Below are 11,573 nucleotides of genomic sequence, written 5' to 3' on the forward strand. Positions count from 1 at the left end.
ACCTTAACCTCACTGCTGACCTCATACCTAACCATAACCTTAAATTAAGACCAAAAAGCTGTTCTCTGTTTTCATGAATTTTAGACATGACTTTGTGGCTGTGGTAACTAGTGACAACCGGGAGGGAAGGAGGCGTAATTGTTTCCACCATGCTGATTCGCGCTGCGCGGGTGACAGGCGCAGTTCCTCCTCTTGTTTGATAGCGTTCGGCACTCAACACAAGGACACTTTTGATTCATTTAACTGTACGCTGTGCAGCTTTTGCAACATATACGAAGACGTTGTAAAGAGTTAAAGGTAAGAATACAACCTTTTCTGCAGAGAAATACCGAAGAAATGTGATTGTTGTCCAAGGGCGGGAGATAGGCTGCGCAAATCATGGATTATTTTGCTAGCTGCTGTTAGCATAGTTCTACCTATCAAATGAGCTAAAAAATAGTGTCAAATTAGGAATACTTAATCGTCTATCCTTACTATTTAACGTTAGTGTGATGAAATAAACAGGGGTCGTTTGCGAAACCATTAGTTTACATTCTGCACAGCACTGCAGCTATCTAACTAGCTAAACAGTAGCTTGTTTGGTTGCTAGTTAGCAAGCTAGTTTGTTAATTATGGGTTATGGTGTTGCGTCATGCGCCGTTTGTCAAGTTTATTTTATTTATTTTTATTTCACCTTTATTTAACCAGGTAGGCTAGTTGAGAACAAGTTCTCATTTGCAACTGCGACCTGGCCAAGATAAAGCATACCAATTCGACACACACAACAACACAGAGTTACACATGGAATAAACAAAACATACAGTCAATAATACAGTAGAACAAAAGAAAAGTCTGTATACAGTGGTAAGGTAAGGCAATAAATAGGTCATGGTGGCGAAGTAATTACAATATAGCAATTAAACACTGGAATTGTAGATGTGCAGAAGATGAATGTGCAAGTGGAGATACTGGGGTGCAAAGGAGCAAGATAAATGAATAAATACAGTATGGGGATGAGGTAGGTAGATAGATGGGCTGTTTACAGATGGGCTATGTACAGGTGCAGTGATCTGTGAGCTGCTCTGACAGCTGGTGCTTAAAGTTAGAGAGGGAGATATGAGTCTCCAGCTTCAGATATTTTTGCAGTTCGTTCCAGTCATTGGCAGCAGAGAACTGGAAGGAAAGACGACCAAAGGAGGAATTGGCTTTGGGGGTGACCAGTGAGATATACCTGCTGCAGTGCGTGCTACAAGTGGGTGCTGCTATGGTGACCAGTGAGCTGAGATGAGGCTGGGCTTTACCTAGCAGAGACTTATAGATAACCTGTAGCCAATGGGTTTGGCGACGAGTATGAAGCGAGGGCCAACCAACGAGAGTGTACAGGTTGCAATGGTGGGTAGTGTATGGGGCTTTGGTGACAAAACGGATGGCACTGTGATAGACTGCATCCAATTTGTTGAGTAGAGTGTTGGGGGCTATTTTGTAAATGACATCACCGAAGTCGAGGATCGGTAGGATAGTCAGTTTTACGAGGGTATGTTTGGCAGCATGAGTAAAGGATGCTTTGTTGCGAAATAGGAAGCCGATTCTAGATGTAATTTTGGATTGGAGATGCTTAATGTGAGTCTGGAAGGAGAGTTTACAGTCTAACCAGACACCCAGGTATTTGTAGTTGTCCACGTATTCTAAGTCAGAGCCGTACAGAGTAGTGATGCTGGACGGGCGAGCAGGTGCGGGCAGTGATCGATTGAATAGCATGCATTTAGTTTTACTTGCGTTTAAGAGCAGTTGGAGGCCACGGAAGGAGTGTTGTATGGCATTGAAGCTCGTCTGGAGGTTAGTTAACACAGTGTCCAAAGATGGGCCAGAAGTATACAGAACGGTGTCGTCTGCGTAGAGGTGGATCAGAGAATCACCAGTAGCAAGAGCAACATCATTGATGTATACAGAGAAGAGAGTCGGCCCGAGAATTGAACCCTGTGGCACACCCATAGACTGCCAGAGGTCCGGACAACAGGCCCTCCGATTTGACACACTGACCTCTATCAGAGAAGTAGTTGGTAAACCAGGCGAGGCAATCATTTGAGAAACCAAGGCTGTTGAGTCTGCCAATAAGAATGTGGTGATTGAAAGAGTCGAAAGCCTTGGCCAGGTCGATGAATACGGCTGCACAGTAATGTCTCTTATCGATGGCGGTTATGATGTCGTTTAGGACCTTGAGCGTGGCTGAGGTGCACCCATGACCAGCTCTGAAACCAGATTGCATAGCGGAGAAGGTACGGTGGGATTCGAAATGGTCGGTAATCTGTTTTTGTTAACTTGGCTTTCGAAGACCTTAAAGACAGAGTAGGATAGATATAGGTCTGTAGCAGTTTGGGTCTAGAGGGTCACGGGGGATGACCGCGGCAGCTTTCCAATCTTTGGGAATCTCAGACGATACGAAAGAGAGGTTGAACAGGCTAGTAATAGGGGTTGCAACAATTTCGGCAGATAATTTTAGAAAGAGAGGATCCAGATTGTCTAGCCTGGCTGATTTGTATGGGTCCAGATTTTGCAGCTCTTTCAGAACATCAGCTATCTGGATTTGGGTGAAGGAGAAATGGAGGGGCTTTGGCGGGTTGCTGTGGAGGGTGCCGGGCAGTTGACCGGGGTAGGGGTAGCCAGGTGGAAAGCATGGCCAGCCGTAGAAAAACGCTTATTGAAATTCTCAATTATAGTGGATTTATCGGTGGTGACAGTGTTTCCTAGCCTCAGAGCAGTGGGCAGCTGGGAGGAGGTGCTCTTATTCTCCATGGACTTTACAGTGTCCCAGAACTTTTTTGAGTTAGTACTACAGGATGCAAATTTCTGTTTGAAAAAGCTAGCCTTAGCTTTTCTAACTGCCTGTGTATCTTTGTTCCTAACTTCCCTGAAAAGTTGCACATCACGGGGGCTATTCGATGCTAATGCAGTACGCCACAGGATGCTTTTGTGCTGATCAAGGGCAGACAGGTCTGGAGTGAACCAAGGACTATATCTATTCCTAGTTCTACATTTTTTTGAGTGGGGCATGCTTATTTAAGATGGTGAGGAAGGCACTTTTAAAGAATAGCCAGGCATCATCTACTGACGGGATGAGGTCAACGTCATTTCAGGATACCCCGGCCAGGTCGATTAGAAAGGCCTGCTCGCAGAAGTGTTTGTGTTGACATTAGAAAAATACGCTGCAGTAATGGACTAACGTTAACATTGTCAATCTTTTTTTTTTTTTCAATCTATGTATACTTTTGTGCATGCCTGTTAATGAGCCTTCTGAAACATTTTGAATAATTAGATATTTATTTATTCAGCTGTAATAAAATAACAAGTGCTGTTGACTCCTGTCTAGTGTTCATGCTCTTTAGCTGCACCAGTTACCGATAAGTGATAACTGCATTATTTTATCAACTGATTCTGACAAATGTTCAGAATGCTTCAGGACAGGTGTGAAAAATAAGAAATGTAGGCAACACAGCAAGTGAAGTATCCTGGCACTTACAGCTTGGCATGTTAGACCAATGATGACCGAGGTTACTTGGAACTTTATAGTGCAGTTTTAAGACATATCTTAAGATGTGGCTAGGCCTACATATGGAATAGAGAAGAACATTTTGATTTAATTAAGTAGGCTATTTCACATGCATTTTCTGTTGTATGGAGTCGAGAGACACAGGAAGATAGACAGAGAGAGCGAGTGTCCTGCATCAACAAACATAGAAATATCAATCCAGCCACCATCCATTCCTGTGACATCTATTGGAACTCAGCCACTCTGCAGCTGGCAGAACACAGCAGGCCTAGGAAAACTGGCTGACGTTTCCAAGTCCAACTCTTCTATTCAATTTACAGCACCTATCTAGGAGCTCTTGTTGACTTGACATTCAATCTAATAGCTATCTATCCTTCTTCCCCAATTGTTAGCCTATTTGCAGTCCAGAAACCTCTGCTCTAGGGTAACCTGTGTTGTTGGCCAGAGGATCTCTCTCCCCGCGAGGAGTCGTCTGCTGCTGTTGGTGACCATGTCAGCCTCCGCTCTCATTCACCTGGCCCGGTCGGGGGGGACTCAGGCCATGCGACAGAGGGGTTTCCTCCAGACAGCCCTAGTGAGTGTCCTACCCCTGCAGGATGACCTCCAACGGCCGCTCCACCTGGGCGTGCTGCGGGCCAGCAACACGCGCCGACCCGGATAGCAGCGGCAAGCCCACCACCTGGGACTCGTTCGGCATCTGGGACAACCGCATCGACGAGCCCATCAACCTGTCGCCCTCCATCAAGTACGGCAAGCCCATCCCCAAGGTCAGCCTGTCCAAGGTGGGCTGCGCCTCGCTCATCGGCCACCGGCGGGAGAACGAGGACCGCTTCCAGGTCTCTCAGATGACAGACAATATCCTCTACTTTGCCGTGTTCGACGGCCACGGAGGGCCTGAGGCGGCAGACTTCTGCGACAAGTACATGGAGAAGTACATTAAGTAAGTCATCTGACTGGGTTTTATGATCTGTGTTTAGTCAGGGCATTGGCCTGTAGGATCAGTTTAGGGCCTAATGTTTGTTGAATGGACTGGAGAAAAAATGCACTTCAATTTAGTTTTTATCCTTTTTATACTTGCACAATCTCTTCAGAGGTCAGGCTGAGACCATTGAGATAGCAGGTAATGAATCTGATTGATTGAATGTGTTTTGGTGTTATTTCAGGGATCTTGTAGCAGAGGAGGACAATCTGGAAGTTGTTCTTACTAAAGCATTCCTTGAACTGGACAAAGGCTTGGCAAGACACCTCCACTTCTTCCCTCATGGTAGGTTCCGTCTGTGATGTTACACGTCAGGGAATGTAGATAGACTGTCTCTGTACTGACAATGTACGTAGACCGCACTGAGTTTTTGTTTTTATGTTAAACTTGAAGGTAAAGTCTTTAGCTTGTGTTGAAATATTAACGAATAGCCTAACTTATCAATGTGACTGCTCTGCCAAGAGCTTTGATGACTTAACCGATCCTAAATGGAGCTAACAGGAATTTTCAGTCGCTGCCTCTAGTGCTGTGAAAGCTAAACATTAATACCCAGGGTCACCTTTCTCAGACTGCAAAGCACAGGTTAGGACATGCATGTGGCAGACAAGCATTCTAAACAAAAAACTCCACTGGATGTCCTGCAGATAAGAATCAGGGTTGTCCTCTTGTAGTGCATGCACCCTTCCAAGATACTGGATCAAGTTTACCTTCAGTTCCTTTGGCAGCCATTTTCTTTTGTAAAGGTCGCCTGGAGACTCAGATGTTAGCAATCGTAGAATGTCGACCGTTTTCTCTGAGAAAGGCCTAGTTTAACCGCCAAGACGGTGACAGTCAATCAGTTTAGCTTGAGTGTGTGGCCAAAATGTCGACCACAGACGGCGTGAAATGTCCCAATATGCCCTGTGTGTGTGTGTGTGCATGTTATTTACGACAGCAGCGGAGCCAGCTAAGAGCTGGAGGCACCAGGCACCTTTTTGGAAGGAGAAGGGGGGCTAGATAATGGAGAGTCCAGCGGGTCCTATCCTGGACTACTGGAAGGTTCCTCATCTTTCTCTCTCTCTCTTCTCTCTCCTTTTCTATTTCTCTCTCACACAAGTTGATTTGAACAGCTGTATAAGGATCATTGTAAAATCAGAAACTGTAGGCTGTTACCATGCAAATGGTTGCTAAGGACACCCAAGAGGGAACAAAACACAAATCACCATGTGTACAAAACATGACACATAGAAACTTAGTCGTGAAATTTGAAGTGTTATACACGTAATTATTGAAAGAGGCATTAGCCTAGAGCTCTCACCTATAGATTTGATCACCATGGTGATAGTCCTGATAAGCGCTATCTGATTCTAAAGGATGCACGTCTGTCACTGCTGCTTTCTGTATTCTGCCATGGGCCAGTACACTGTATATAGGACTGTATATTAGGTCACTCATTGTAACTCTGACATTTTTGTATGACACCACTGGTCAGAGATCCAAAGTTCCACTGACTGTATTGTAGTTCCTCTCATTCTGTTTCTGTAACCCTAAAACAGTGTGACATGCATGTCTGTCTGACTCTCTGTCTCTCTTCAGCCATCCTTTTTGTTTAGACTAGTAACCTCCCCCTCCATTCTGTTCTCATGTTGTGGAGTATGACTCGTGAGTGTGTGTCACGTGCCACCTATGCTGTGAATGTGTGAGAATACATTTTGAGCATGTATCTGAATAATTCATTGTGTGTTTTGAGAAACAAGTTTACCATAATATGATGATTGTCAACTCTGTGTATTGCTTGTTAGCTGTGTGTGTCTGGCCTTACTGTTGTGTAGAGTGTGTGTGTGGTCTTCAGATGTGTTTCCCCCTTGACGTGTTTCCCTCTACTTCCTGGTGTTGTAGTGGTGAGCGCTGGCTCCACGGCCACGGTGGCCCTGCTGAGGGACGGTATAGAGCTGGTGGTGGGCAGCGTGGGGGACAGCCGCGCCATGCTCTGCCGCAAGGCCAAGGCCCTCAAACTCACCTCGGACCACACCCCCGAGAGGAAGGACGAGAAGGAGAGGTACGGCAGATATCCAGGCTCAAGAAAGACTTGATCTGATATTCATTTGTTGGTAGCTGTAAGGTTGGGAGTCACAGGAGGCATGCTTTATCCATCACATCGGACACTAATAGAAATGTGCTAAGTACTATGGATTAAGATCTTACTATAAGTTTTAACAATTCTACGTAAGTCATTTAAGAGCCCTCTCCCGTGCTTTAAAACCACCTGTCTGTCTTTCTCTACCTCCAGGATAAAGAAGAGTGGTGGCTGGGTGACCTGGAACAGTCTGGGGCAGCCCCACGTCAACGGCAGGTTAGCCATGACACGCGCCATCGGGGACTTTGACCTCAAGAGCACCGGGGTGATCGCTGAGCCAGAGACCAAGAGAATATCAGTGAGTGTCTGCTGTCACCACCTCGGAGAAATGATCTACTGTGCAGTATCAGAGTGTATACATCTCAAATTACACTCTGTTCCCTATGAAGTGCACTACTTTTGACCTGGACCTAGAGCTGGGAAGAAAAACCGACAATTATCGATACCGACCATTTCTGGAGGGCATGTTACTGATATTGATAATAACGATAAGTAGCCGTTACTAGAGGAATATGACGTTTGAAATAAAATAACTCTGCTAATATGGGCTATTGCTAACGGGACAGTCATGGCCACAACATTGAAAGTAGTAGTAGTAGTAGTTTTAAGGGTAATGTAAAAAAGTAACTGGTGCACATTGTTATAAACTTATCATTAAATGTATTGTTATCGTGAAAATTCAGTACATTTATCATCATATGGGTTTTTGTCCATATCGCCCAGCTCTACCAGAACCTCATATAGTGCATTCATTTTGACCAGATCCACACAGTGCTGGACAAAAGTAGTCCACTGTATGGGGAATAGGTTGGAATTAGCCAGTGTTTGTCACTCAGTTTGGGTCATTTTGTCCCCCGAGGTGTTTGGGTCATCTTGGCAGGGTTTATCACGTCTTTAGCCTGCGGGTGCGCAGAACAATGACAGATTAAGCTCCGAAGGGCAAATGTGTTTCCTCTTTATCACTGGAGCCTGTCTGGCTTAGTCTCTGGCTTGTGTCATGGTCTGTCTGTAGACGTCTGACAATAAGGTATTAACTGAATTTTTTTCTAGCTGCATCACGTCCACGACTCGTTCCTGGCACTGACCACAGACGGCATCAACTTCATCATGAACAGCCAGGAGATCTGTGATGTCATCAACCAGTGCCACGACCCCAAAGAGGCCGCCCAGAGGATCTCAGAGCAGGTAGGGTGGTCACTTTGAGCCACCACAGCCCCTAGGGCAGCTTTTCCCAAACTCAGTCCTCCGGACCCCAAGGGGTGCACGTTTTGTTTTTTGCCCACAGCTGATTGTCATCATCCAGAACGCCGCAGCCCGTCTGGTGTTCAACCTTCCCAAGTTCTCTCACGTCACCCCGCTCCTCCGCTCTCTCCACTGGCTTCCAGTTGAAGCTCGCATCCGCTACAAGACCATGGTGATTGCCTACGGAGCTGTGAAGGGAACGGCACCTCCATACCTTCAGGCTCTGATCAGGCCCTACACCCAAACAAGGGCACTGCGTTCATCCACCTCTGGCCTGCTCGCCTCCCTACCTCTGAGTAAGCACAGTTCCCGCTCAGCCCAGTCAAAACTGTTCGCTGCTCTGGCACCCCAATGGTGGAACAAGCTCCCTCACGACGCCAGGACAGCGGAGTCAATCACCACCTTCCGGAGACACCTGAAACCCCACCTCTTTAAGGAATACCTGGGATAGGATAAAGTAATCCTTCTAACCCCCCCCTTAAAAGATTTAGATGCACTATTGTAAAGTGGTTGTTCCACTGGATATCATAAGGTGAATGCACCAATTTGTAAGTCGCTCTGGATAAGAGCGTCTGCTAAATGACTTAAATGTAAATGTAAATGATTGAAATGATCAAAGCTTGATGATTAGTTGGTTATTTGAAACAGCTGTGTAGTGCTAGGGCAGAAACCAAAACGTGCACCCCTTGGGGTCCCAAGGACTGAGTTTAGGAAATACTGACTTAGGGTGTAGGGGTAACATCTATTCCAAAGAGCAGCAGTGATTTTTGAAATTGTTGAAGCAGAGATATGTAACGTAAGTCTAGCAAATTAATGAGTTCAAAGGAACTCCATGGCACGGTATAGTAATCTCAATGGATTGTCAAATAAATATGTCTCCTGGCTATTTAAAGAAACCGTTAAACATTGAGACAAATGTTCATTATTGGTGGCGGTGTCTCTCCTCTCGCAGGCGCTTCAGTACGGCTCAGAGGACAACAGCACCATTATCGTGGTTCCCTTCGGAGCCTGGGGGAAACAGAAGAACTCAGAGACCAGCTACTCCTTCAGCCGCAGCTTCGTGTCCAGCGGCCGCTGGGCCTAAACAGGTGGACCCGGGTAGTCATTAGTACGAAGTTACCCCTAGACACTAATCTAGTGTCAGTTTATGTTTCCCACCCCTAATAGTGAAGGTTAGTGCTTGGGGAGCGTAATCTGATCTGAGCTCTGTGGTTATGGATAACTTTGATCGAAGCAGACTTGAATGGGGAGGGATATTCCTGTGGACCTTATCGATGTGCAATAGTCTCCACACAGGGCGGGCCTGTTCAAGACATGCAGGGGAAAAGCACAGCTAACCAAGAACCGATGCCTTAGGAACAATGACATGCCATTTTACTGATAATAATCCCGTAGTTTTGAGCCTGTTCTACAGAAAGGCTGTTGACTCATTATGTGCACTTAACAAGGAACACGTCCTTTTCACTTCCTCCAAAATCGCAGCCTATTCCCTATGTAGTGCACTACTTTTGACCGCCAAACATAGTGCACTACATAGGGAATTAGGTGCCATTTTGGACGCAAACCAGGTTGCAGTAGAAAGCCATCGACTTGGTGGAAGCCTGAAGCCTAAGAACTTACCTTATTCTTCATTGTGTGTAAGTGAGTTTGCATTGTGCCAAGTAAGGCAAACCAGACGTTAATTAGCTTTGTCTGTGAAAACTTGGGGAAGAGTGCTTCTTACTTGCATGTCATGGATAATGTTTTTGGTAGGAAGTTATTCTGAGAAATCAACAACGCACTTTTTTAATTTCCAGATGATGTTGAACTCATTTGTTTCAATGTGTCTAATTCATCCTCTGTACTTGTTAGTGGATATCACTGTGCTGTGGTGCTTCTTTGTTTTGTTCTGAACAACAGTTTTAGTCTGTCGTCTCTTCGCGTGAAGCACTTGTCAGTATTGAGTTCAGGACAAACTTCTCAGAATGGGGATTTTGAGTACAGTAAGGTGCTGCTTGTAGTACAGGGTTATCATTGACCAATATGTACAAATTCATATCCGTCTAATAGGAAAACGCTCACACACACTGCAGTAAAGACGTGTTAAAAGGACCACTATTTCAATCTCTACGTTTCTATAATTTCAGCATGGTAGAAGGAAAAGCTGTAATACACAGAGAAAGAGAGCCAGCCAAATGATGGCAAAAGCCCAAAGTCTTGTAATAGATGGGCACATGCAGTATGTAATGTGTTAGTTCTCCCTGTTCTACAATCATATTGGGCCCTTGGGAGCCACAGAATGCATTGATGCCCCAGTTGCACAAGCCTTAAAGATGCAGTTATAGATCTTAAGCACTTAGAAATTCGTAACAGATTGTACGATGACATTGTACACAATTGTGCACAATCTTAAGTGACCCGTTTTGGCTCGTGATCACTTCTTTCAAAACTACTGGGTGAAATTATGCAAAGCCTTTGGAGCATCACTTTGAGGTAAAGCTATAGAGAATATCTATTGAGCTGTGTTCTAATGGTACATAGTAGTTTAGTGTAAACACAGTTCATGGTCGTTTGGCTCGAAAATGACTTCAACCCATAGCATTCCAAAAGATGATCTTTATTGACAACAAACAGGTCAAACAACTTAACGCGGGAGAGCCTTTGTTTATTTTGGTGATAGGGACTTGGAACAACAGAAGAAAGTGTAAAATGGTGTATATCTGATAACCATACTGGCATTTAAGATGTTCTCAACTTGGGTACAGAAGTAATTTGTATTTTGTGAGTTTTGTACATAGTTATATTTATGTATATGTTTTGATTGCAGGAAAACCGTCAGTGTACTATTTTTAAGTGTTACAGTTCAAATATATTAAATTTTTTAGAAAGAAATCTAAAATTGCTCACTATTTTATAGTTTGTTCCTTGTCCTCTAGTTATTGAAATGAAGTGGCTAAAATATAAAATAAAGTATTGCACTTGTAATCAAATATGCTTTTTCATAGGGAACCTTTATATGCAACAATGAACAAAGGAGACAGCTAACCAACAAATATGTGAAATGTGAATGTCTGTTTTAAAATGCCGTCAGTGACTCATGCAAGAAGTTGTAGAACAACTTGATCTAAAATTAGAGCACAAACAGTGACCGAAGCTAACCACAACTTGACTGTAATTCGCATGGATATCTCACCTGGTGCTTCCAGGCTGTTATAAGTAATGTAACGCTGCGTTGATGTGCATTAAAGCCACAGTTGTATTTTTTGCTGTCTATCCAAGTCAGGAATACTTATGTACATGTAACAGCTATACTGTTAAATATTACCGTGAATGTGAGTATCTACAATCCATGAATGTATCTATCCACCATTTTAGGTTTTCCTTGTACACAATTTGTTTGTCGGTTCTCTCACGATGTGAACATCTATTTATCCTCCATTTGTAATGAGTATTAGTTTCCTCCGAGTTCTCATAATTAAAATCTTGCATACTAATTTTCTCACCAGCCTTCCTACATGTTTGTTGGTTTTATTATGTCTATTTTACTTCAGATTGTTCATGTTGTATACTGTAGTGCAGGGATCATCAACTAGATTCAGCTGGGGGCTGATTGTTATCGTGAGCGTATGGTCAGGGCGGGCGGAACATAATTACAAATCATTTGTAGTCTGCAAATTGACCGCAAGAATATGTCTGACTAAAACATAATTTCAAACCTTGCAAACCTTTCT

The 11,573-nt window shown here is 44.2% G+C and overlaps 1 protein-coding gene across 1 annotated transcript; it reads left to right on the top strand.

The window, feature by feature from the left end:
* The first annotated feature begins 139 nt into the window (after window positions 1-139).
* LOC123732783 (protein phosphatase 1K, mitochondrial) lies at window positions 140-11,336 on the top strand. Its single transcript, XM_045712052.1, has 7 exons — window positions 140-297; window positions 3,919-4,466; window positions 4,690-4,790; window positions 6,384-6,543; window positions 6,775-6,919; window positions 7,672-7,806; window positions 8,816-11,336. The coding sequence occupies exons 2-7, from the start codon at window positions 4,123-4,125 to the stop codon at window positions 8,945-8,947; spliced, it is 1,017 nt and encodes a 338-aa protein (XP_045568008.1). The 5' UTR covers window positions 140-297; window positions 3,919-4,122; the 3' UTR covers window positions 8,948-11,336.
* The last annotated feature ends 237 nt before the right edge of the window (window positions 11,337-11,573 follow it).

The sequence above is a fragment of the Salmo salar genome, unplaced genomic scaffold (assembly GCF_905237065.1).
Source record: "Salmo salar unplaced genomic scaffold, Ssal_v3.1, whole genome shotgun sequence".
Lineage (NCBI taxonomy): Eukaryota > Metazoa > Chordata > Actinopteri > Salmoniformes > Salmonidae > Salmo > Salmo salar.